Genomic DNA, 22,478 nt, shown 5'->3' with positions numbered 1-22,478 from the left:
GTTTCGACACTGTCTCTTGATTGGTCAGGACCCTACTCGAAGGGGCAAAATGTCTTCTCTGGGTCATTGAAGACCGATACATAAAGCAAGGTTGCTTCAACCGCTCTTTGCGAGTCGTTTTTCGCCGAGTGATGCGGCCATGTCGCCGACGTGCATCGGGTCGTGCTCTGGTTGGCTCGCTAAATGATGAAGAGGCAAGTGGCTAGTAACGTCGTTAGATCTCGAGATCTGAAGAAGCATGGCAATGTTACATGATTACCATGGTACAAATTGTTCGAACATACCTTTGTATGCTAGACTGTGTGCTAACACTTGGTAGTTATGTGTAGGAACCAAGCCGGAAGGCGGCGGTTGTGACAGCTCGGGGTCAGAACCACTATAGTTTAATAACAGTGTACTGTGTACCTAAAGATCAGGCATGTAGAGTACCATTGATTCCGAAGCTTGCGCTTTGCCTGCCTCGAGCTAAATGTATATAACACTACCATTGTCATTTGTCTCCCTTCGCACATCGAACCCTTTCCGTAAGATGCGAGCGCTCCGAGCTATGGATAAATTTCGTCCTTGATTATAGCTATGACCCGCACACTCTCAGAAGATTTTTCATCATCCAGCACCACCGAGCACCGATAAATCTTATGTATTAGCAATCACAAGACTAGATATTGGCTTCATGTTGTAATTCCGCAGTATATATTAGGAATCAGAATAAGACTGCGAACTCGACGCTACTTTTCTAGTTCGTCTTCGAAGATACTTGATGAAATGGCCGTACGGGCGGACTTCGGAACTCCGGCTGAAGCCGCTCAGCTAGACCTAATTAGTCGTCGTCAAGGTATCAATTTCACCCATTACTCTTCTCTCCTGCTTGCAATATAAGTGTATGCTCAGCACCACGTGTAATGTAATTGTCGATACCACGGTCCCTTGCGATATAGAAGACAGTACTAGAGCAACAAATGGCTCATAATACAGTCGGCCAGCCTAGGTGATTTACCTCCCTCTTTGCAGTCTAGTGCGCGTCGCGAGTCGCGACTGTCATGTTTGTTTCATACATATTCAGCGCGTTCAGTACTGGTCAATGCCTAGGTAGGTTACGAGCACTATAATCTAACCTGCAAATATTTCTATCAAATTGGTCTTCCGAGTCTTTCTTCAACTCTCATTCCTTTTCTCTGTCACCAAGCCAACTACCAAACTTGATTTCATCTCCTTGTCTCAAATCACTACAAAATTATGATTTTACTCCTGATTTCTATACATCAAGCCTGCTAACAACTTTCCAGCAAGCTGGCTTTTTTTGTTCGAACGTATCCTCAATGAATTCCACCGGGAATCATACGTTCGATCCAGCTGCGAGCCGGCCTCCCCTTTTGCTGCGTAATCTGGACAAAGTGTTCGACTCCGAAGAGAATGCAGGTCTACTAAACTTTCAAACGTACTCAAAAAGTCATTTGCAGCGTGCTTGGGACCATGGGTCGCCAGCTCTGGGGCCCCTTCTCTCTTCATTGCGTATGCCTGATCATCGGCTAGTATTGAACGTCACTGGTCTTCGTAATTCCGACCCTGCTCTCAACCATCTCTCGCAGAGGCAGCTCCCAGTCGTTTACACCTTTCACTGGTGTACTCTAACTCTCCGAATGTATGCCAGAAGTCCGAGAAAGGAAAAGACGCCAATATATGCGCAAAGTGTCACGAGTACAATTACGGTCAGGCAGTGGAACCAAAGTCAGATAGATCTGGCTTTTGACGCAGAACCATTTGTTATTCCTGGGCAGACTTTTCTCACTCGAACTACACAATGTTCTGAAATCTTGAAGAGTTCATGGGGTGGTGAAGACAGATGGGGCGTTGGCCCAATCGACGCTGTTACTTTCATGGTTAAGGTCACATTGTCTAATTCCCAGGAAGAACAGAAGTTTTACCGCATCGCTAGTACTTGTCTCTTCGACGACGGCCAGGCAAAGCCGGGCTATGATCGGACCTTCGCATGTACATCAAGGAGTCTGTATTGTCGTCCTGACAAGCTGGCGAATCACTGCTCGAAACCACTTGATGTCGATGGTCATCACCACATAGGTAAGACCTATTCACTAGCCTTGAAGTTAGACCTCAATGTCAAGTGGCAGAACCGTCGTCTGAAACCAGCACACTCATCACTCGCATGTGAGGTCTCATACATAACACGCGGAGTTCCGGAGTCTGAAGTATGCCTGGACAACCCTATATGCTATTTCTGCCACAGGATGTTCGCCAACAGCGATCGGCTCGTGTTGCACCTGCTACAGTTCCATCCTGATGTCGCCTTTTTTGATATCGCGGGAGGCGAGGCTGGGGATAAGCTATACGTGACGTTCCGCAGAAATCGACTCAGACATTTGAAAAAAGGAAGAGTCATGTTCACAAAGAACACACAATCGGTATTTCTGCGACCTGAAGGACCCTTAAAGCTCCAAGACCTTCTTGACGGCAATGGACCATGGGTCAATGCTCAATTTGAGATGTCAGTGGACCCTAAACGTACCCCAAATCCGCCCAGGCAGCCGACCCCTTTGACTTGTCCAACTGCGTCGGCATCTAAATCTATTCGTGCATCCCATTCACTTGAAGCGAGTGGCGCGCAGTCCGAGACACAGGGATCTATGGTCCATGAAGTCACCGCTATTGGAGAAAGAACAGACACAGTACGAACATTCGTATCCCCACAAAGTGACGCAGTTCCACTGCCACAGACATCTATCCTCCAAAAAGATACTATCTCAACAAAAACCGCCACTTCAAAAGAGGATTCACATATAGTACCAAGGATTGCTTCACCCATTCACAGAGTCGCTGCTCCGAATGTACATCCAGCACCTGAAGTTGCTCATTCCACTATAGTCACGATCTCAGGCCGAAGAATGGATTTACTCAGGCAGAATTTGAACTCCATGCCAAATACTGCTGCCTCGAAAAAGGATGTGAGATCCACGCCAACAGCCCCTGGCTTTAGTGTAGATGCAGTATCGAAGGTTGTCGTCAGTCTCACCCCAGAACAGACAATACGCTCCAGGTCGAAAACCTCTATTACATCCAGCTTAGAGAAGACTACGACGCCACGACCAAATTCCTTCGTGAGACCCCAGACCGGAGAAGACATTACTGCTGTGTCAAACAGCGCTGCTACATCAAACTCCAAGGACGCGATATCACTGAAACAATTGGCTTCAAGATCCGTTAATAATGCTGGCTCGGGTGCAAGTGTGTCTACCGAGTCCGATTCGAGGGATAACAGGCGCACGAAGAAGTCAGGATTTCGAGTCCCGACACCCCCTCCAGGTCGAGTTTACTACATGGGCAACAACAAAAGACCACTATCCGCAGGTGAAACTATCAGTGATAGCGAGGACGATACAGAAGTGACTTGTCTTGACTGGCAGGACGCTTCCTATAAGCACGACGACAAAATCGGAGCGAAAGAAGCAGAGTTTCTGGATATCCACCGAGAACATATGCGCTTGGAACGTCTATGTGCTGGTTACTACTTTAAGGGTGCAATCTATCGACTCGTTGTACAGGAAGGACCACGTTTTCTACGAAGGGGTCTCATGTCAGAACTCATTTCGACGCTTCGTGACTACGGGCGCCGTAGAGTAATCTCTGCAGATACACTCCGGCTTTGTCTGGCCCGTATCAAGGCTATGCAAGATGCTGCACGTGATGAAGAGACACAGGTCCAAGTCGACGCGGCCACAACTGAATCTACAGATTCGTCTACAGTGAGATGCGCTCCTTCGATTCGTTCACGCGCAATGCGCACGTCGAGCAATCCACCACATGGATTGCTCGACTCTAGCGTCTGTCAAAAAGGTGTTACTGAGCGTGTGTATGCAGGTCATGTAGGTTCAGACGCCGCGCGTACGTTCAGATCATCAGATAGTATTATCATTTCTGATCCTGCTTCCCTCAACATGGGTCCAGCTGCTCCGAATAGCGGTTATTGGGAGACCTGTGGTGCTTGCAAAGAGAAGCGACCACAAAATGATCACGATCCGAAGCAACGGAAAAGTGATCGTTATTGTAACCTATGCTGTGCTCAGGGGAGTCGTAGTCTCTGTGCCAAGTGCAGAGTCATTCCATGCGTAAGTGACCGCTACTCTGGTGGTTCGATCACAGACTATTGTGACATCTGCAAGGCCAGAGGCCATGTTCTGACGACTCTCGAAAGCCAAGAGGCGCTCTCAAGTAGTACACCTGAAGCTTCTCACAAGAAGCAGAGCGCGGCATCCAAAGGACCAGCCACGCATTCTCACAAGGATCAGGAGGTGAATCAAAATGGTACTTTCAGTTCACGCGGAAATTGGGGAGTATCTCAAAGCACTACAGCCAAGGGCTTTCGTGAAAGTCAAAGATTGTCGGCGGATGGTTCACACAGTACTCCTCTCGTGGTCTCACCGAAAAATCAGCTCGCAAGTGCTACAGGTCGACCGATTGTAGTATGGGACTCTGATGATGCCAATGCAGAGTTGGATACTAATGATGAGAGTCGACCCACATGCACAGCAAATGGAGCAGGACAAAAGAAGGATTCTAGCCGAACTCTCGAGGAGCTTAAAGTCAACGTCACAAATACTGAGACTAGTTCTGGTGACCAACAGCAGGCTGTGTCAGCTGTCAAGTCACTACCAGCAACGAAGGTCCAAGAACGATCGAAGAAGTCTGTTCCTAAACCAGCTAATGTTGCGAATGGACCCGGAAGTGTTCCAATAGTACGCAGAGTGGCTCCTCTAACGAAAGATGTTATATCTACGCGGAATGAGGGACCTACACTCAACGGATCAGATAACGTTCCCACACTTAGTTTCGGTTGTGCACCTCCGGAAGGACGTTCAAAGACGAATGGTGTAGCAAAATCATCATCAGGAGATGGCGGTCATGGTTCCAGACTTCATCCACAGCCAGAGCAAACGACCTCTTCAAGAGTCGACGACCATAGACTACATGTGACACTCCCAATACAAAATTCTCCCAGAATCACACAGCAGCAAGGCGTACGGACGAAAAGCAAGAAGTTTACAAGTGACGCCACTAAGCCATCAAGTCAGGGTTCTAGGATGAACTCTGATTATTTGCGTGAGTTGCGAACAGAAGCAATAAAAAATACAGCTCGCGATCAGACTAGTGGTGGAAAGCGCCTCGCCTCAACGAAGGATACGACCAGGAAACGAACAATAAACGAGGTTGCTTCTGCGACTCTGGGCCTTAGCTGCATAGCTTCAATTCCCCTAAACGCCAAGAAACCAAGGAAGCAGAAGTCGAACGACACTGCTGCTATTCCCTCGGCTGGCGACCTTGAGCCCAGGCTCCCCAAAAAGGCCAAAACACAGAGCGCAACAATGCCCGTTGACGAGGCATTCCGATCCACGCAGAGAAAGGAAAAACAGACACGGAACAAGCACACTGTGCTTGATCACCCACGGGACGACGAAGCGGTAGAAAACCCCGGTATGTCGACGCGATCGAGAGATGGTAATAATAAAGGACTCCAGAATGTTACTCAGGATTCGTGGCTCAGCAATGTCATCAATGGGCGCAGTTAAGCTTTCCTTGAGCCTGCCTCGACACGCATAGCTTGATTTTTCGAACTCAATAGGGTCTGCATAATAGCCTGTATGTTTCGGCGTCTTCGTTCATGAAGCCTAGGACTTTTTTACTCGTCAGCATTTTCTTTTTCATATCTCGCATCGAGTCATCAGCATACGAATAGAAACGGAGCTTCAAAGTTTTCACCCTTGGGGTTTTTCCTCCCTTTGCACTCTAGTGGTTTTCCAATTGAAATGGGAATCACCGGCGTGTCATAAAAGCAAGTAGGCATAAACAGCAGGGGCTTGGTAATGCCGAGTATATAATAATAGGTTCAGCAAAATGATACGCAGCAGTTTTGTCCATTCTTCTCTTCGCTCTAGAACCGAAATGCCTTATATATACCACTTTATCCCAACTGGATCGTCTGCATACATACATACATAATTAATCCTAATGAGAAGTCTGGAGTCTCTCACTTCTATTCATTTCCAGCTATCTACCGTAGTCTACTTCCAGTGAGCAAGACGGCTAAATGGGAATATATCTACATAGTGGTACACGCGTCTGTGAGTATCTGAAGACTTTTGAGATGTCGGAGTTTTTTGATTGCTTGTTTACTCAAGATCAGTGCTTGAGGGACCCATGAACATTACTGAAACAAGCGTACTCGGAAAGTTATTCCGCAAGTGAGTGACATGCGTGAGGAAGCCCACGGAACGATCATCTTAAGCCAGAATCATGACATGGGATATCAAGTCTGGAGTCCGAGTGCGATATTCCTCACGATGCAACACGGCCGGAGAAAGTAAAAGACGAGCCATGTTCGATTTCAAAACACCTGAAAAGTCATCATGATAAACGGGCAGAACGGAAAGGAGATGATGTTCGTGGCTCTTTTGTGACCATTCCAACTTCGAGACGTTGAGGGAAAGATCTCCAGCGAGACCAGCCCGCGCTGTTTGAAGTTCAAGACACCGATATCACACGGAAGCACGCATGAGGCGATCGACTCAATGATTTGTTGCAATTATATGCAATACAGAGCAGAGGCCTGCCGTGAATGTGCTAGAAACCGCTACCAGATATAATCTTTCCTGGACCTACGGGAGAGGATGCCATCTTAAACTACCACGCACCATGCTCATTACAATGATATAAAAGGAGACCTGGCTCAGAGTCTACCTGACCAAGAGAAGCTCAAGTACTGACTTTACCAAGTCGAGAGAGTAACCTGTTAAATCATGCTGAGGACTAATTATGTGCGGTAGGAGTCTAGGTCGGAGCGATAGCAGCTGCATTGGCTGAGTCGAGCTTCAAAGATGCCAGCAGCATGAGAAACGTGCTCCGAGTGATTCCAGGAACTCTTTGAATAGCGAGCAATGTAGTGTAGTGTGCTATAACATACTGAGCCTTGTCGCGAAAGTTATCAATATGATCAAAAATAAACCAAAATATTTCGTATGGAACGGGCAAGGTGGGTGGCTCTCGCCTGCTTAACATGCGTGCCAGCTCATGCCTGGTCAATGGCTCGACAAGCCCATGATGTCTTAGCATTGGATATGTTGCAAGTAAGAATCGACAAAATGTAGGCAAGTACATGTCTTCCAGAATGAGAGTGAGGATTTCAGGTGGTACTGGCCCCAGGAGACTGTTTTGGCCAACATATGCACCGAGCCGAACCTGAAGTGGGGCAAGGTTCGCCATGGTCAAGTTCTGTGGACGTCTTTCGTTATTGAATGACGAATCGGGAGACCCCTCGGAGAGATAGTGCAAGCTAACGGTTTTTGCAGAGCGGAACTTGAGTTTCTTGGTCTTTGAAGCCGATTCCTTGTCAGTACGCCCGCAGAAACAGCTAAACATCGCGATTGGAAGATGATCTACTCTTGCTTGCGAACACACAAGACGATTTCAGTCCTTGTGTGGCTTTTCAAGCTCAGTCTTGGCAATTGCGTATAGCCACTGGTAGATGACACCCGATACAAACCATGCAGCAATAAAAACTACAACGATGTATAGGCCAACTGGTAAGAGTGATTCTGGTATCAGATTTAAGGCAAATGGGTCGAGAACTTTACGACCGAGTTAGCTACACTCGCCTGTACTCACATGCAGATGACGTACTGATGTCCACCACTACATCCGGCGGATTGTGCATCAACGTAGCGTTGGTTGTATAGAAGTCTGCTGCAGCGCTGACGCGGAGAAAGAGTTTGGACGTGGCGCGCACTGATTCCTCCCCAGATTGGTATTCTCGCTCTAACCTATCTGTCCCTTTGTTTGTACCAGAGTATTCAGCGAGTGAAGAAATAAGTGAAGGCGTCTCTAAGAGTTCGGAAACCGAGTAAGTGTCAAGCCAAAATTCTGTGGGTTGCTATTCGTGTCAGCCTAGATAGAGCACTGATGGAGGGACCCTGAGCGTACCGTGGCCGCCCAGCAAATCCGGACCTCGTGTCTTTGGCCCTCCGTCAGCTTATCCAGCATGTACCAGTGTTCGTGGCCGCGTGGAATCTGCTTAGACGGAAATGCTACGGAGAGTTCTGTTCTGAACGATGCCTGCCGGCCTGGTGACAGAGTGACGAGTCGAAGGTTCTCGAGACTTGACTGGAAGCTGGGTATAGCAATGGCTGGAGGAGCAATAAAGATGGTTTTCTCGGTATTAGCATAGACTGCACTGATGAAGCTGAAGACGAGGCATAGGTTCCGCGCGAAGGGATACTGCATCTCGAATCTACAGTTTTGCTGAGGCAGCTACGTTCATCAAGTACTCAGTTCAACTGCAGCGGGGCATGCGTCACCGGGAACACACTGGCGGTAAGAGGCAAGGGAGGGCGGCGTGCTGATAAAGATGGTCATGCAGATGTCGGAGTGAGATGGCGCGTCAAAGTATTAGAGCATCCAGAGTGAGGCTGCAGACATGGTATACAGCACTGTCCAAAGTGACGTCCGCCAAACGCAAAAAGATAAACAACATACGTTGGAGGAGTGGAGGAAGGCGCGCGAGGCACGAGCCAATAGTGCGCGTCAAGATCTTTGCGGTCTGCCGTACTAGGGGTCCTTACTCTTACGGTCTAGCCTAAGTGGGCGCTTAGCGTCGCCGCCAGCAAAACAATCGGTCGTTGGCCGCACTTCACCTCGCTCTCTCCTTCTTTTGCTTCGTCAACCTCTCTACACTTCATTTTCCCAGCACAATTCCTCCTCGTCCAGCGTTGTGCTTCTCGAATCCGCCAGGTCAATTGCACCACCTCGTACTATTACCGTCAACTATTCTGTATCCGCCCAACCGTAATCATGAGAGAAGTCATCAGTTTGAATGGTACACAACCCCCCACTACGCGCCTTGACCGCCTCCCCCGACTACATCCAATTTTTGATCCATCACCGTGCTGACCCTTTTTTCTACGCGTATAGTTGGCCAAGCTGGCTGTCAAATCGCCAACTCTTGTTGGGAGGTCAGTCGCACGAAGTCTCTGTATCGTTGCATTCTAGAAGTCGCTCCGAGAAGCAAACGAATATTCCATATCGCTGCCTAATTTTTGGTAAACACTGACACTGTTGCAGCTGTACTGCCTTGAGCATGGTATTCAGGTACGCACAATATATAGATCTATCTCCGACATATACAGAGCTAACTGAGAATAATTAGCCGGATGGTTACCTAACAGAAGAGCGAAAAGCTGCCGATTCTGATGAGGGTTTCAGTACCTTCTTCAGCGAGACGGGTAAGATGGTCAGATCTCTATAACAGATAGAATTCGGGCTGACAGCAGTACACTGAAGGCCAGGGAAAATACGTTCCAAGGACTATTTACTGTGACTTGGAGCCGAACGTCGTCGATGAAGTCCGTACCGGCACATACCGCAGCCTTTTCCACCCCGAGCAAATGATCACTGGCAAAGAGGATGCGTCCAACAACTACGCTCGCGGGCACTACACCGTTGGCAAAGAGCTCATCGATCAGGTCATGGACAAGGTTCGCCGCGTTGCCGATAATTGTTCTGGTCTGCAAGGTTTCTTGGTGTTCCACTCCTTCGGTGGTGGCACCGGATCCGGTTTTGGAGCGCTCCTCATGGAACGTCTTTCAGTGGATTATGGCAAAAAGTGCAAGCTCGAGTTCTGCGTCTACCCGGCCCCTCAAGTCGCTACGTCCGTCGTCGAGCCATACAACTCGATTCTCACCACTCACACTACTCTCGAACACTCCGACTGCAGCTTTATGGTTGACAACGAAGCTATCTACGATATTTGCCGCCGAAATTTGGGCATTGAGCGTCCCGGCTTTGAGAACCTTAACCGTCTGATTGCACAGGGTAAGTTCAGTGACATGTCTACTTGATACACGATATGCTAACAATCACTTAGTTGTCTCGTCCATCACCGCGTCCCTCCGCTTCGATGGCTCCCTGAACGTCGACTTGAACGAATTCCAAACCAACTTGGTGCCTTATCCCCGTATCCATTTCCCCCTTGTTGCCTACGCGCCTGTGGTCTCTGCTAGCAAGGCTGCCCACGAGTCCAACTCTGTACAAGAGATCTCGATGGCTTGCTTTGAGCCTAACAACCAGATGGTTAAGTGTGATCCCCGCAACGGCAAGTACATGGCTACCTGCCTGTTGTACCGCGGTGACGTCGTTCCCAAGGACGTCCACTCTGCTGTTGCTACTCTCAAGACCAAGCGCACTATCCAATTCGTCGACTGGTGTCCCACTGGTTTCAAGATTGGTATCTGCTACCAGCCTCCGCAAATGGTACCCAACGGTGATCTTGCCAAGGTCAACCGCGCTGTGTACGTCCTATCATCATCGACCACTCATCTTATGCTAACAAAGATTCTAGATGCATGCTGTCCAACACCACTGCCATCGCTGAAGCCTGGTCCGCCCTCTCACACAAGTTCGACCTCATGTACTCCAAGCGTGCGTTCGTCCACTGGTATGTTGGCGAGGGTATGGAGGAAGGTGAATTCTCTGAAGCCCGTGAGGATCTGGCTGCACTGGAGCGTGACTACGAGGAGGTTGCCGCTGACTCGATTGAGGGCGACGGTGATGCCGAAGCTGAGTACTAAGCGTATGTTTATGGAAATGTGTTGGTAATTGCGAGCGACCAAGTCAACGTGCGTACTGTAGCCGTGAGAGCGCAGGACAAGATGTCCAGGTAACATCGTTGGTGACAGCTTGTTAGCTTATAAGGGTCTCTTATTGTTGATTCACAGGTTAGAGCCTAAGCGGTGGTGTTATTGCGTTACAATGGTAATTTTCAAAGTCATTCGTGCTCTTGGGGCTCAACAGTGACTGCGACACTATGCATTTTCTATCTCATGCGCGGATCGACTATCATGCTGACCCCTGAACCCTGATACACGAAGTCATCGGACTCAAGATCCTGGTTAAGTTGAAGATTGATATTCGGAGTTTGGTGAGAGTCCAGGCAGCTGAGTTTTCGCGAAAACCAGGTCTGAGGCCCTCAAAGACGACAATCATGGCTGTCGGGCAAAGGACGAAGCAGCGCTAAGTAAATAGGACCTGAAGTTTTCTCTCCTATCTACATGACTCACAATGGTCAACGCCGATATTTCACTAATCGAACGACTACTGCAATGCACTGCTCTGATATCTATTATATACTGGATGAACACTGATCGAAACATTTCTACTGTACACTTGACCATCCAAACACATCCGCAACACTCATGAAGCTCCACCTTGTCCCACCCACAGCGACAAGTATTCCCACCAAATCTACAATAAGCAGTACAATCGCACCCACCATGAACCGCGGACTGAAGATTCGGTATAGCATCAAGTGCCTCCTCAAATGGCCTGCCCACATTGTCGTTGCAAGGTTGATAAGAGCGTAAAATAGAATGTGCGTCGCCATCGCCTTTGCGACATCGCCCAGGAGACCTTTCTTCTTCGGTGGCGCTTTCCACAGCACGGTCGCGGGAACTGCTATGGCGCAAAGGATCTGCGCGCCAAATGTGTTGAGCATGACGAAGAGCGGACTCCATGGATAGCGGATGTAGTGCAGTGGAATGAACGCCGACTCCCATTGTACGCTCGACAACGTGGCTTGATGCCCGGTCTTGAAGAAATGGAATGAGCCGAGCAAGCCGAGAACTACCGGTCCGACGGGCGTGTCGGCGAGTTGGTTTGCGTCAATGATCTCGAGTAGACTGAGCACCTGCCATGCGAGAATCCCGATCGCGCCGCCGCCCATTGGTTTCTGGAGTAGGATTACGGCGACCAGCCATGGGATGAAGAGAAGGAGATAGCGACTGCCGTGAACGTTTGCGTAACCCAGGATTATGATCGAGGATTTTGCTTCGCCCTCGCCGGTCTCGATGGGCTGTGATGCAGAGCGCAGCTCGGTTGCGCTGCTGTTGCGCTCTTCGCGAATGTTGAGCAGGGGCGCCGCCCACCCGAACGTCGCGTATCCGGCGGCAAGGCCGATGGCAAGAACGACTTGCGCGACGAAGACTTTGACGGTCTTGAGGTACGCCTGGGTAGAGCCACCGAACCATTCGCCGTCATCGGCAGCGTCGAGCGTCCAGAAGAGTGCTGTGAGCGCCAGGCCTAGACGCAGGATGAAGCCGACCATGAACGTTGCGGAGTGTTGGTATGAGAGGGTCTGAGCGAAATATGTCTTTATGACGGCAGGAAGGGCGAGTGTGAGGATGAATGGAATGGTGAGTTGCCATGTTGCGGAGGTTGAAGAGTTTGCGGAGGCGTAGTATGTGGACCTGCAGTGTGGCATTTGTTCTTCGCGGCAGAGCCGGGAGAGAGAAGCCAAGCGCGTGAGTACCGTGAATGCAATTGATTGTGTGCAGCCAATGGTGCGGTCGACAGGACTCTTTTGGCGGAAGGAGGATAGGAAAAGCAGTACGCCAAAGGTGTTGAGGAAGAAAAGGAGGATCTCGTCTTCCCAAATCGTGAAGGAGTTGGCGGCGAAGCCTGCGGACAGCGCAACAGGCAACATCAATGATGTCCAGGACCAGGCTGATGAGGGAATAGGGGACTGGAGGCGATTGCGTATATGGTAGAAGCCCGTGGCGAGGCCGAGCAAGCCGCCGATTGCAGTGCAATAGACAGTCGCATGGATGAGCTGGAATTGTGGGATTGAGAGCCCCAAAGTCAATCCAACTACGATCCCAGCAACAGTCCCGATAGTCGCACGTATCAAAAGAAGTGGTGTTAGCTCGGTGCGGTCACCGTTGATACCTCGAGCGTATACGACGAGAGCAACTAGACCTAGCGCTAAAACTTCAACACCATGGAGCATACTCACGACATCGAACCTTGCCCACAATGCACGGCATATCTCGAGGGTTGCGGTTTGATACTCCACAGCGGCTGTGTAAATGCCTTTCCAGTCTTGCCCACCAGGAAGGATGACTCTCTGATTCAGGTCCCAGATTTCAGTCAGCTTTGTCCATGCGTCGAGAGAAGTAGACCGTGATTCGTCACTGAGGCCTCGAGCTTGAGCATATTCGTACTGATATCGATGTATCTGTGCAGAAGTGACTCTATTGGCCAATGCTAAATTCCCTATGTCGCTTCCTTTCGCGCCAATGAAAGCTTCGTCGATTGGACGTCCAAGATTATTGAAAGGGATGGGAAGACCAAGTAGCAAAGACAATGTTGGGACGAGATCGATTTGAGCCACCGGTCTCTCCTTAGCGGTCGCTGGTGGTGTCAGAGATGAGACCGAGGTACGTCCAAATATGCCCTTCTTGGAGTACATCCAGATGGCAGCCTCGATCTCGTCGTCTGATTCACCTCCATGATCGCCTTTGGAATCCATACCATGATCACCCATAACGACAACCAAGGTCTCATTGTCTACAGCGTTAACCAAGTCGTGAAAGACACCGTTCATCTGCTGCAACTTTGCTGTCATCGCGGGATGGTCAGGGCCATATCTGTGGCCAGCATGATCAACACCAAGGTAGTGACCGATCACTACATCCCACTTTGATATGTTCGTAGGATGTAATAAGGGGAATAAGTGCTCATTTACGCCATTATCTACCGTATGTAGATCCCAGACATTGAAGGAATCAAATGGCCTCGTTAAATCTGGGTCGAAGTAATCTGGGAACAATGCATGCCAAGTGTCATCTCCAAGATGAACTACATTCTTCCCAGCTGTACGTAGCTGGGCTATCAGATTGTCCTCATCGATGGCCGTACCTGCGAAGTTGGAACCAGCATCCACGAATGTAGGAAGTGTTCCAGTTGTCAATCCCTTCAAACGTTGAAGGGTCACAGTGGGCGGATCTGCGATGAAAGGGAGGAGAAATGCATTATTCGGCTGCTTAACGGCCGTGGCATATAGGAAGGGCAGGGCATTATGGTAGTGGTGAGCAGTCTCGCCATCTTTCGGCGTGAAAGGGACCGTGAAATCGTAGCGAAGGGCATCGACGAGTATGACAATGGCTTTCGAGAACGAGCTAGGGTGCCAACAACCTTGCTCATATGTTCCTATATTTTTGTTCAGGAGATGGATTGGAGGCACAGCACATTCTGATTTATGGTCGAGGACCAGCCTCGTGAGGAGAAATCCGCTCGTGAATAGATATATGCCAATGGTCTGTATTACACTGACATCGCGATTAGCCTAAGTATTGCGAGTAGTACGTTGAAGCATACAAGATCCAGGTGAAGAAGACCAGTAGCAAGACATGGGACACAGTGAATCGCCTCTCGCCGAGTTTGATTGCTGCTATAGCATTGTCTGTTGCGCCTTTCGGGCCCTGTGCTTCATCGCGCTCTTGTTTCGCTTTGGCCTGCGCCAGAGACTCAGCTATGCTTTCGAAAGCCGCAGTACCATTCTCCTCCATTCCGTTTGTCCTGGTTGCTGTTCAATTGGACAGCGAAGTAGTGGTAGACGAAGTTCTCGGGCATCAGCAGTGTACACGGCGAATTTTCGGAATAGATTCCGCTCCTCCCCCTGACGCGTCGAGATCTTAGTCGCGTCGCGTCGCCTCACGTCACCGAATTCAACACCCGCTTCATAGGACACGGCCCCGCCAACACCAGAAACACTCATGGCAACCATGGCTCTGCAGCAGCGTCTACGAGCACGACCAGCTCGTGAGTATTCTGAGCTGCTATCGATAACCAAAATCCAGCTGATTCTGAACTGCAGACCCCTCCGGCCCTACATACCTGTCGTATACACCGAACGGGAAGAAGTTGATTACTGTGGGATTGAACAATGCGATTCGTGTCTTCCAGTCGGGATCGGACGCTGAACCAGTTACCATTGACGACTGTACGGACTCGAATACTGCAGTAGACTCCACGGTGAGGAGGTTTCCTCAGACCTCCGAAACACGCTGATCCACAAGCGCAGAACACATTCTTTATCACGGGTTCAGAAGATGGCCAAGTTGCCAAGTACTCCCTCGAAAGTAACACATTCGAAGGTCTACTATTTCGCTCAACGCTTCCAGTACGCGATGTAGCAATCTCACCAGACGGGAAGTGGGTAGCAGTAGCCAGCGAGTATGTTTGAGCTTTCCAGGAGGCATGAGTATAGTTAACGCGCAACAGTGAGCTAGTTGTCAAGGTTGTCAGCATCGAGGACATGACCAAGGTCCTGATCTTCAACGAACAACCTAGAGCGGTCAAACATGTATCATTTGACTCCAATGGCGCATTCCTCTCAGTCTCTTGCTCGGACGGCAAGGTGTATATATACTCATTTGGGACAGACGAGCCAGAACTTATCACGACCGTATCGAATGTGATAAAGAACCTTGACACAAACGCAGAAGAGAGCTCTCGAGTGATATGGCACCCTGATGCGCGCGCATTTGCTGCTCCAACAGCCGGACGAGAGGTTCAGGTCGTCTCAAAAGATGATTGGGAAAAGCAAAGGACATTTCGCAGCGGTCATACAGGAGATATCACTGCGCTCGCATGGTCATTGAACGGCGCCCTACTTGCTACAGCTGGGATGGACCGCAGATTGGTCATATGGGAAACCAAAACACAGAAAATTCTACACACTTATAACGACATTGCAGCCACTATTCTTGACCTACAATGGCATCCGACAGACAACACTCTCTCATACACAAATATTGACGGAGAATTGTTCATACGGCCAGATGTTGTACCCGAGGCCCACGCCTCACTGCTGAAAGATCTACTGCAGCCAGCACCTTTCATTCATGATCCGCGGGTGGAGGTCAATGGGAACGCCCCGGGACGCATTACCAATGACAAACCACGGACACCTCTGCGACGAAAAGGTAGTGATGCTTCCCTTGACGACATCATGGAAGGAGTAATGTCTGACGACGGCTATGATAACGGAGATGGCTTCATTGATGATGATGATGGTGCGGGCTACACGGAACAGCTGAATGGTAATGGCAAGCGGACAAACGGCCATCTCGCGCCGTTAACCGCAGACAATCTGAAGAAGCGAAGTACCGGCTCGTGGAAACCGCAACATCACAATTCATTTCAACCTGGTAGTACCCCATGGCGCGGCAGTAGAAGATACCTCTGTCTCAATTTAACTGGAGCAGTATGGACTGTGGATCAGGAGACGCATCACAGTATTACCGTAGAGTTCTATGACCAAGACCGTCGGAACTTCCATTTCACAGATCCTTTCCGATACGACAAAGCATGCCTCAATGATAATGGATCATTGTTCTCATGCCAGCCTTCTGGGAAAGATCCAGCCACTCTTTATTACCGACCGCATGAGACTTGGACGAGCCGGACTGACTGGCGGACATCGCTTCCCGGAGGTGAAAACATCGAAGCCATCGCACTCAGTGACTCATTCATCGTCGCAACTACCTCTGCAAATTATGTGCGTGTGTACACCCTCTTTGGCCTGCCATATCGAGTATATCGCCAAAAGAGTTCTCCTACAGTTTCGTGCGCCGCATGGCGAGACTACATTATGACTATTGGTAATGGTGCTATTGGCGCAGATGGCCGAACGAGATTACAGTACACGATTGAGAACGTCAAACGTGATGAGGTGTGCCAGAGCGAGGATACAGTGGCACTGAGCGATGGCGCTGATTTGAGGAGTGTCTTCTTCTCAGACCACGGAGTAAGTTCTTTCAGCACTTTCCAAGATCCTTCACGATTTAATGCTGTTTAGGATCCATGCATCTACGATAGCACTGGTGTGCTTCTCGTATTGCTGCATTGGCGCACACCGTCACAAGCGAAATGGGTACCTCTACTAGACACTAAAAACCTTTCTCGTGTGGCATCCGGCCGCAAAACGGAAAACTACTGGCCTGTTGCGGTAGCAAGTGGTCGATTCTACTGCATCATATTGAAGGGCGCGGAACAGCATCCACACCTTCCTGTGCCTCTACTGTCTGAATTCGATTTTCAAGTGCCCCTGACCTCAACAAAACCATCGACTGAACTTGATGCAACGGAAGGTGATACCGATACCCAAAGGCAGAGTTTCGAGGAGAGCTTTGTTCGCTCCTCACTCCTTCACTCGTTGCAGTCAGACCTACTCTCCAACGTTCACAGCACTTCAAGGCAACGAACGGAGCTCGCTAAAGCAGAATTAGAAATCGACAAAGCTTTGCTTCAGCTCCTTAATATCGAGTGTCGCGCAGGTGAGGAGCATGGCATGAAGGCGCTGGAGATTGTGAAGCTTCTGCGAAATAGCAATGGAACGATGTTAACGGCGGCCGAGAAGATTGCGACGAGGTTCGGTCGGGATGTCCTGAGTGAGAAGATTCGTGAAGAGATGGAGCGGAGAGAGGTCGGTCTTGATGACGCGGATGAGTGATGAATGTCATGGGTCATTCGTTGCTTGTAATGATCTAATGATATCCCATGAGTGTTCTGGACACTACTACTCAGATACGCGTTTTGGCAGGCTAAGAGACGTCAGAGTCCGAGAATGAAGCTTAGGTTGGGAGTCTGAACATGCCCAGACTTTCGAATCAGCAGTCCGCGACCACCCATGTCAGCTTTGTGTGAGGAACTCCACGACACTCGCCCGCTAGGCCCAAAGAGGCGTCTATAAGGCCTGCGATACTCACCCAACCCCACCTCGTGACCCCACGCTCACATATATACAGACCAGGGTCCTACTACTATACATATAGAAATCCACATGGGTTCTAGTATATCGAGCCAAGTGAAATCTTGTTTGCAAATTCCACTGGCAATGAATACCTCAATACGATTCAGGGGTACCTCTTGCCTCAACATCAGACCATGTGCATCACGTGTATCTCATTGCAGGACCTTGAACATATCGAGACGATACGCACCTTCAAGAGACGTTCATACTCAGCGAGTGAATGACACGAGTGCTGGAGTAACAGCGGACAACCCAGCGCTGGCGCGACTGCCTACTATACATCTCATCAGGAACATCGTTCTGGGCTCTGTTTTTATGAACAACACTGTGTTTCGACTTGGTATGAAAGCACTAGCGGAAGTGGGCAATCCAAAGCGGCGATTACTGTATCCCGAGAGCAATTGGCTGGTGAGAATCATGCTGAGGAGAACATTATATGACCATTTCTGTGCTGGAACCACGACAAAAGAGGTTGCTGAAACTGTAGCAAGCATGAGATCTGCGGGGTACTCAGGGGTGATTCTGATCCCTACGAGAGAGATAGTGGCTGAGACGTCGGGCTTGAACACCGTTTCGGAGATAGATTTAGATACAGAGCAGCAATTGGGCATTCGATCCTGGAAGGAAGACCATCTCAAGACACTCAGCATGATTGGTAGCGGCGATTACATGGGCATGAAGTAGGTCACACCTACCCTTCTCAGCCATATCCATGAACAGAATGGCAAGACCAGCAGTTGATGGAGATGTGTTCCCATTCCTAGAATAACATAGTTAACGAATGTCAGATTCACAGGCGCGGGGCGCACCATATTTGCTCGTCTCGCAACCGGCGAAGACCCTCCCAATACCCTCCTCGACGCAATCGACGAAATAGCCACCCAGGCAAGAGCCCAAGGCACTCGTATATGGCTCGACGCCGAGCAACAAGCCATCCAGCCAACTATAGACCGATGGGTCCTCGACCTCATGCGCACCTACAACCGCACCATACCTCTCATCTCCAACACCTATCAGGCATACCTGAAGCATTGTTCCTCCATTCTCACGACTCACGTGCGTCTCGCTCAGACTGAGGGCTGGGTCCTCGGCGTCAAACTCGTCCGAGGCGCGTACCTCTCCAGCGAGGACCGCAGCCGCATCCATGATACTAAGGCAGAGACTGATCAGTGCTATGATATGCTGGCAGCACAACTGATCGAGCGCTCGCTCTCGAGCTTTTCGAAGACTGCCAGAAGTCCAGACGTTCATGTCTTTCTTGCCGGTCATAATACTGCGTCGATCGAGAAGAGCGTAGAATTGTATACGCGTGCTGTTGCGTCGGGTGCGAGGTACTCGCCCGTGAGATGGGGCCAGCTGCAGGGCATGGCGGATGAGGTGAGCTGTGAATTGCTGAGGCGTTGTGAAGAGGCGGAGAGAGAGGATGCTCAAATGGAGACTAGGAGTCAAAAGAGGGCTAAAGTGGAGGTTTATAAGTGTTTGCAGTGGGGCGCGGTGGGCGAGTCGGTCCAGTTTTTGCTCCGTCGTGCTGTGGAGAATCATGGAGCGGCACAGAGGATGGCCAGTTCGGTTGCCATCATGAGGCGGGAGCTGGTGCGACGTGTTTTTCGATTGTAGCTGAGTGTTGTTGGAGAGGTAGTATAGAGCGTGTCAAATGAATAATCAGCAATTGAGCTTATTGTTTACCATATGCTTCATGCCGAACTGACTTTGATGATTCTACTTGACGGGAATTTTCGCCTCCGGGCGTTGCTATCGACATTTCAATACCAGCTTTAGTGAGCACTGTCAAATGTTGGAAGCTTTGTCTGGCTGATATCACAACTGACAGAAGGTAGAAGTCTACCATACACAGATGAAGTGATACGAGTCTCGCTCTAATCACAGCTCAACCAAAGGCCAACAGCAGATTCATACGAAGGTCCTAGATTCATCAGGAGTACTTTGGCGATATGTCTGGCATAGTTTCTACAACAAGAAGATATATCTAACCCGACTACCTAGTTATCCACGTTGCTAGGCAGTTGGATAAGAGTTCAAGTTAGAACGTATGATGAGATTTCTCACTTTCTCTATTTCAGTTCGACCCTATATCTCCTTCGTCGTGATATATGCCATTCCCTCTCTGGTATTATATACAAGTATGTATACAACTCTATTGAACTTGAGATTCCCCAATTTTGGCTCTATTCCATTTGAGCAAGCCAGCCGTCTACCAGAACAAAATTTTTATTGAAGTAACCTTATGGTAATAACTTAATTATCGCTTATACTGCCCCCTCTAGACTTGAAAGTATCAAAATTGAGAGTAGTTAATAGTATTCCATGTTCTTGTAAGTACTGTAAAAGATTAACATGACAATACCAATGTCGTGATTAGCTTCCAATTATATAGAAAGAGCTTGATCATAGAACCAAGAATATAGAAATACTACACACACACGATACGCTGTGGACTAGACTTGCAAACTATGTTTACTATGAAAGGTTAGATGTGGGGTCCAAACAAGGTTGAGGCTTCCCCGCTCACTTATCAGTACAACCACAAGCTGAACTTGACCGAAGTCGATCCTAAAACATCTAAACACTTCCTGACTGGCTGAAAATTCATCATGAAACAGGAACTCTTGATGATAACATTGTTGAGTGTCGTCTTTTATTGCATGCTCAGCCTCCTGTCCCTTCGCCGCAACATCCTCCTTGTCCGCAAGACAGGCTTACCGTACATCGTGGTTCCCGTATACCAATACGATGGAATCCTTGCTCTAATATTCATACGCTGTCTCAAATATCTTGAGCGAAGCATCCTCCCACCGCCTGGAAGTCCCACATCATGGCGCAGCCTGTTGGGCTCGAGCTGGGTGTGGCAGCTTCTTTACGAACCTTTTGAAAAAGTCGGAGCTGACAATTTCTTCACTGTCTCTCCAAGAGGAATGATCTTGTCGACGGCGGATCCGGCTGTCATTGATCAAGTAACTTCGAGGAGGCATGATTTCCCCAAGCCAACGTTTTTATACAAAAATGTCAATATTTACGGCGACAACGTCTTGACTTCAGAGGAGTCTAAGTGGAGACGCCATCGCAAGTTCGTCAGTCCTGCCTTCTCAGAAAGGAACAACAAGCTAGTATGGACAGAAACAATCAAACATACGGAAACTTTACTAAAGACTTGGTGTAATGGAAGCTGTGAGAACATCTTGCACTCAGTCTCCGCTGACATGAGACGTTTGACTCTGAGCATCATTAGTATGGCTGGGTTCGGACAGTGTATATCACTTGATGAGCACGAGAAGTCTCAATCGAAAGACTTACCACCTGGATATAGCATGTCCTATGCAGCTTCATTGAAGCACTTACTACACAACTTGCTGCCAGTTATGGTTCTTCCAAGATGGATGATAGCGTTGAGTGCGTTCGAAGAGTGAATACTGGCCTATAGAGGAGCTAACGTCATCTGTCTAGGCACTTACAAAAGATCAGCGGAGGCGTTTCAGCAATGGGGAAAGCACATGAAAGGTCTCGTCCTATCGAAGAGGGCAGACTTTGACGCCGGTCTCAACGAGAAGAACGTTGACATCCTTGGCCAGCTTGCTAAAGGCTCGAAGCCACAGCAATCCAACGACGGGTTGACTGATGCTGAAGTCGTTGGAAACGCTTTCATCCTTCTCCTTGCTGGACATGAGACCTCTTCTGGTACCCTTACTCATACCATAATTCTGTTGGCTCAGCATCCTGAAGTGCAAAAAAAGCTTCAAGACGCGATCGATGTCATTCTGCAAGGTCGCCTACTCGATACTCTGGATTACGATGCAGAGATCTCAAGAGTGGCGAATAGCTACGTGGGCGCAGTCGTCAATGAAGCTCTTCGTTGGGTCCCTCCGGTCATCGGCATTCCAAAGCAGGTGCGTAACAGTCCGCAGCAAGTCGATGTTGAAGGTAGATCAATTTCTTTACCTGCAAACACTATGATCAGGGTCTGCGTAGCGTCAGTTCATCGCAACCCCAAGCACTGGCCTCAAGATCTTTCATCGAATTCACATACGCCATCTGAATCTGAAGACGATTTGGACAAATTTATACCTGAACGCTGGCTCCAACACTTATCACAGAGCGAGCCTGGTCAACATGAGAGCACGTCTGGCGCCGACGACTTCTCTTCACCCAACTTGTACCATCCCCCACGTGGTGCATATCTGCCGTTTTCAGAAGGACCCCGCTCATGTATCGGCCGCAGATTTGCCCTCGTAGAGATCTACGCTGCGTTGATCACAATTTACTCGCAGTACTCCATAGAGTTGGCCGTGGACGAATGGGCAGCAGGAGTTCCTCTTGAGCAGATGTCTGCCGACGAGCGCAAGCTGGCCTGGCAGCAAGCAAACGAATCGGCGCGACAGAAGTTTCGGAATAACATGGGGATACGTATAACCTTGCAGATGGAGGGAACACATGTACCTGTGCGAATTGTAGAGAGGCCATGAGAGCAAATATGTAATCTTGAATTTCTGTAGCGGGTCAGCTGAACCATCATAACGCCATGATAGCTAGACAGAATTTGTGGTTACTGTCAGTGTTGATTGTCCATTCTAGTTCAATGAAACTCAGCTATTGGTCATGTAGCATTATATTGAATCCTGAATCATTCTGGTTCTGATTTACTTTAATTCCACTATATCCTTTTATACCTAGACTATCGCCGAATGTGTGGTCAGAGTCACGCTGTGAAGAGTCTCGGCAGAACCAAATCTGCCAGACTGCCGGTATGTTGTCCAGTGTTTATGACTGGAAATCAAGTCCCAGAGTAGGCGTTGGTCAAATAACGAAGGATCTT

The 22,478-nt window shown here is 49.1% G+C and overlaps 8 protein-coding genes across 8 annotated transcripts; 5 read left to right on the top strand and 3 right to left on the bottom strand.

The window, feature by feature from the left end:
* Positions 1-873: 873 nt before the first annotated feature.
* EJ05DRAFT_513181 (uncharacterized protein) lies at positions 874-5,943 on the top strand. Its single transcript, XM_033748408.1, has 2 exons — positions 874-1,089; positions 1,287-5,943. The coding sequence occupies exon 2, from the start codon at positions 1,320-1,322 to the stop codon at positions 5,577-5,579; it is 4,260 nt and encodes a 1,419-aa protein (XP_033598153.1). The 5' UTR covers positions 874-1,089; positions 1,287-1,319; the 3' UTR covers positions 5,580-5,943.
* An 894-nt stretch (positions 5,944-6,837) lies between these two features.
* On the bottom strand, positions 6,838-7,425 carry EJ05DRAFT_503157 (uncharacterized protein; the record flags this gene model as incomplete). Its single annotated transcript, XM_033747381.1, has 1 exon — positions 6,838-7,425. The coding sequence occupies one exon, from the start codon at positions 7,423-7,425 to the stop codon at positions 6,838-6,840; it is 588 nt and encodes a 195-aa protein (XP_033598152.1).
* Positions 7,426-7,473: 48 nt separating this feature from the next.
* EJ05DRAFT_503156 (uncharacterized protein) lies at positions 7,474-8,286 on the bottom strand (the record flags this gene model as incomplete). Its single annotated transcript, XM_033747380.1, has 3 exons — positions 7,474-7,634; positions 7,687-7,936; positions 7,987-8,286. 3 exons carry the CDS (start codon positions 8,284-8,286, stop codon positions 7,474-7,476), a joined length of 711 nt encoding a protein of 236 aa, XP_033598151.1.
* A 567-nt stretch (positions 8,287-8,853) lies between these two features.
* EJ05DRAFT_494070 (alpha-tubulin) lies at positions 8,854-10,628 on the top strand (the record flags this gene model as incomplete). Its single annotated transcript, XM_033746164.1, has 7 exons — positions 8,854-8,878; positions 8,974-9,014; positions 9,124-9,150; positions 9,209-9,284; positions 9,343-9,873; positions 9,926-10,349; positions 10,400-10,628. The coding sequence occupies 7 exons, from the start codon at positions 8,854-8,856 to the stop codon at positions 10,626-10,628; spliced, it is 1,353 nt and encodes a 450-aa protein (XP_033598150.1).
* A 584-nt stretch (positions 10,629-11,212) lies between these two features.
* On the bottom strand, positions 11,213-14,245 carry EJ05DRAFT_540369 (alkaline phosphatase-like protein; the record flags this gene model as incomplete). Its single annotated transcript, XM_033749599.1, has 2 exons — positions 11,213-14,028; positions 14,212-14,245. 2 exons carry the CDS (start codon positions 14,243-14,245, stop codon positions 11,213-11,215), a joined length of 2,850 nt encoding a protein of 949 aa, XP_033598149.1.
* A 314-nt stretch (positions 14,246-14,559) lies between these two features.
* On the top strand, positions 14,560-17,515 carry EJ05DRAFT_112676 (WD40 repeat-like protein). Its single transcript, XM_033739003.1, has 5 exons — positions 14,560-14,655; positions 14,711-14,868; positions 14,918-15,069; positions 15,118-16,645; positions 16,697-17,515. Exons 1-5 carry the CDS (start codon positions 14,610-14,612, stop codon positions 17,348-17,350), a joined length of 2,538 nt encoding a protein of 845 aa, XP_033598148.1. The 5' UTR covers positions 14,560-14,609; the 3' UTR covers positions 17,351-17,515.
* Positions 17,516-17,734: 219 nt separating this feature from the next.
* Positions 17,735-19,267, top strand: EJ05DRAFT_503152 (FAD-linked oxidoreductase; the record flags this gene model as incomplete). The annotated part of the gene is made up of 2 exons (XM_033747379.1): positions 17,735-18,330; positions 18,439-19,267. The coding sequence occupies 2 exons, from the start codon at positions 17,735-17,737 to the stop codon at positions 19,265-19,267; spliced, it is 1,425 nt and encodes a 474-aa protein (XP_033598147.1).
* Positions 19,268-20,207: 940 nt separating this feature from the next.
* EJ05DRAFT_478652 (cytochrome P450) lies at positions 20,208-22,316 on the top strand. The gene is made up of 2 exons (XM_033744506.1): positions 20,208-21,058; positions 21,113-22,316. The coding sequence occupies exons 1-2, from the start codon at positions 20,263-20,265 to the stop codon at positions 22,126-22,128; spliced, it is 1,812 nt and encodes a 603-aa protein (XP_033598146.1). The 5' UTR covers positions 20,208-20,262; the 3' UTR covers positions 22,129-22,316.
* The last annotated feature ends 162 nt before the right edge of the window (positions 22,317-22,478 follow it).

Source organism: Pseudovirgaria hyperparasitica, assembly GCF_010093815.1.
Source record: "Pseudovirgaria hyperparasitica strain CBS 121739 unplaced genomic scaffold EJ05scaffold_13, whole genome shotgun sequence".
In the NCBI taxonomy this organism is placed as follows: domain Eukaryota; kingdom Fungi; phylum Ascomycota; class Dothideomycetes; order Acrospermales; family Acrospermaceae; genus Pseudovirgaria; species Pseudovirgaria hyperparasitica.
Note: the sequence above shows the minus strand (reverse complement) of the source record. Positions and strands in the feature narration are given on the sequence as shown.